The 1877-nt window shown below is 41.2% G+C and overlaps 1 protein-coding gene across 1 annotated transcript in view; it reads left to right on the top strand.

The window, feature by feature from the left end:
• EMH_0082390 (uncharacterized protein) overlaps window positions 1–1262 on the top strand; it is a gene marked incomplete at both ends in the record, with an annotated part of 2888 nt that extends 1626 nt beyond the window's left edge. Inside the window, 3 exons of the mRNA XM_013500516.1 lie at window positions 223–300; window positions 428–721; window positions 1149–1262. Coding sequence (XP_013355970.1) covers window positions 223–300; window positions 428–721; window positions 1149–1262 — 486 coding nt within the window. The remainder of the gene's footprint in view (window positions 1–222; window positions 301–427; window positions 722–1148) is intronic.
• Window positions 1263–1877: the final 615 nt, after the last annotated feature.

The following is a 1877-nucleotide window of genomic DNA, read 5'->3' as shown; positions in this document are numbered from 1 at the left end:
GCTGCTGCTGCTGCTGCTGCTGCTGCTGCTGCTGCTGGGCTGCTTGCTGTGTTGCCTCTCCAGCTGCTGCGACAGCTGCTGCTGCTTCTGAAAGGCCCGTGTCTCTCCTCATCTGACCACTCTCCTATCATCGCTGTTGCTGCTGCTGCTGTTGCTGTTGCTGCTGCTGCTGCTGCTGCTGCTGCTGCTGCTGCTGCTGCTGCTGCTGCTGCTGCTGCGCAGAGTACTCACCTGGAGCTGCTGGAGGTGATCGTGTTGGATGAGGCGGACCGTCTGCTGGAGTTGGGTTTCAGAGATCAGGTGCGGCACTATTCCTCCTAGCTAGCCAGCTAGCCAGCCAGCTAGCCAGCTAGCTAGCTAGCTAGCTAGCTAGCTAGCTAGCTAGCTAGCTAGCTAGCTGGGTGTCTGTGTGTGTGGGTTGCTGCAGATACTGCAAGTGCTGCGGCACTGCCACCGCGGGCGGCAGACTCTGCTCTTCTCCGCGACGATGTCTCCGGCTATCTCTTCTTTGGCTCTTCTGGCGCTGCAGTCTCCGCTGCACATCAGCTGCGAGCCCCGCAGCAGCAGCAGCAGCAGCAGCAGCAGCAAGAAGCAGCAGCAGCAGCTGCCAGAAAACCTGCAGCAGCAGTTTGTTGAGCTGCATGGAGAGCAGCAGCGAATGCCGGCACTCGTACACCTCGTCAGGACTTCCTTTCAACGCAGAGTCATCGTCTTCTTCGGGGTCAGCCTCCAGCTAGCTAGCTAGCTAGCTAGCTAGCTAGAAAGAGAAGAAGAGATAGCCAGCTAGCTAGCTAGCTAGCTAGAAAGAAAGAAAAAGAGACAGGAAAATAGCCAGATAGCTAGCTGGCTGGCTAGCTAGATAGCTCCGTGGGTACCTAGAAAGATAGCTCGGCGATAGAAGTGGGCAGCTAGCTAGCTAGCTAGAGAGATAACTAGTTAGCTAGCTAGCTAGCTAGCTAGCTAGACAGGTAGCTAGCTAGCTGGCTAGCTACCTATATCGAACTCCCCTCCAAGCGCCTCCTCTCTCTTTTCAGGGTTGCAGCAACTGCAGCAGCTAGCAGAAGCAGCAGGAGCAGCAGCAGCACGAGGAAGAGATATTGTATTTATATATTAATATATTTATTTATTTATTTATTTATTTGTTGCAGACAAAGAAAGCAGCTCACGAGGCCTTTCTGCTGTTTTCTTTGTTGGGTATTTCTGCTGCTGAGCTACACGGAGACCTCACACAACAAATGAGGACAGAGTCCCTAGCCAGGTAAGATATACAAATATATATATATTTATTTATTTATTATTTATTTATTTATTTATTTATTTATTTATTTATTTATTTAAATTAATTAATTAATTAGTTATGAAGGAAAGAAAGAAAGAAAGAAAGAGAGAAAGAGAGAAAGAAGAGACAGAAAGAGACACGTATGGGGACAGGCTCCCTAGCCACCTTAAATAAATAAATAAATAAATAAATAAATAAATAAATAAATAAATAAATAAATAAATAAATAAATAAATAAATCTAAATAAATAAATAAATAAATAAATAAATAAATAAATAAATAAATAAATAAATAAATAAATAAATAAATACATGAATAAATAAACAAATAAACGAATAAATAAATATATAAATATATAAATAAATAAATAAATAAATAAATAAGTAAAGATAAGGCAGATAACAATAAATAAAGGAGACAGTAAATAAATAAAGAAGAGAAACAGAAACAAATAAAAAGGAGACAGACGAATATACAGAAGGAGACACATAAAGAAAAAAGGAGACAGATAAACAAATAAAGAGGAGGAGACATATATATATATATATATATATATATATATATATATATATATATATATATATATATATATATATA

This window comes from Eimeria mitis, genomic scaffold, assembly GCF_000499745.2.
Source record: "Eimeria mitis Houghton genomic scaffold, Emh_scaff5496, whole genome shotgun sequence".
In the NCBI taxonomy this organism is placed as follows: Eukaryota; Apicomplexa; class Conoidasida; order Eucoccidiorida; family Eimeriidae; genus Eimeria; species Eimeria mitis.
This window is presented reverse-complemented; position numbering and strand designations above follow the sequence as displayed.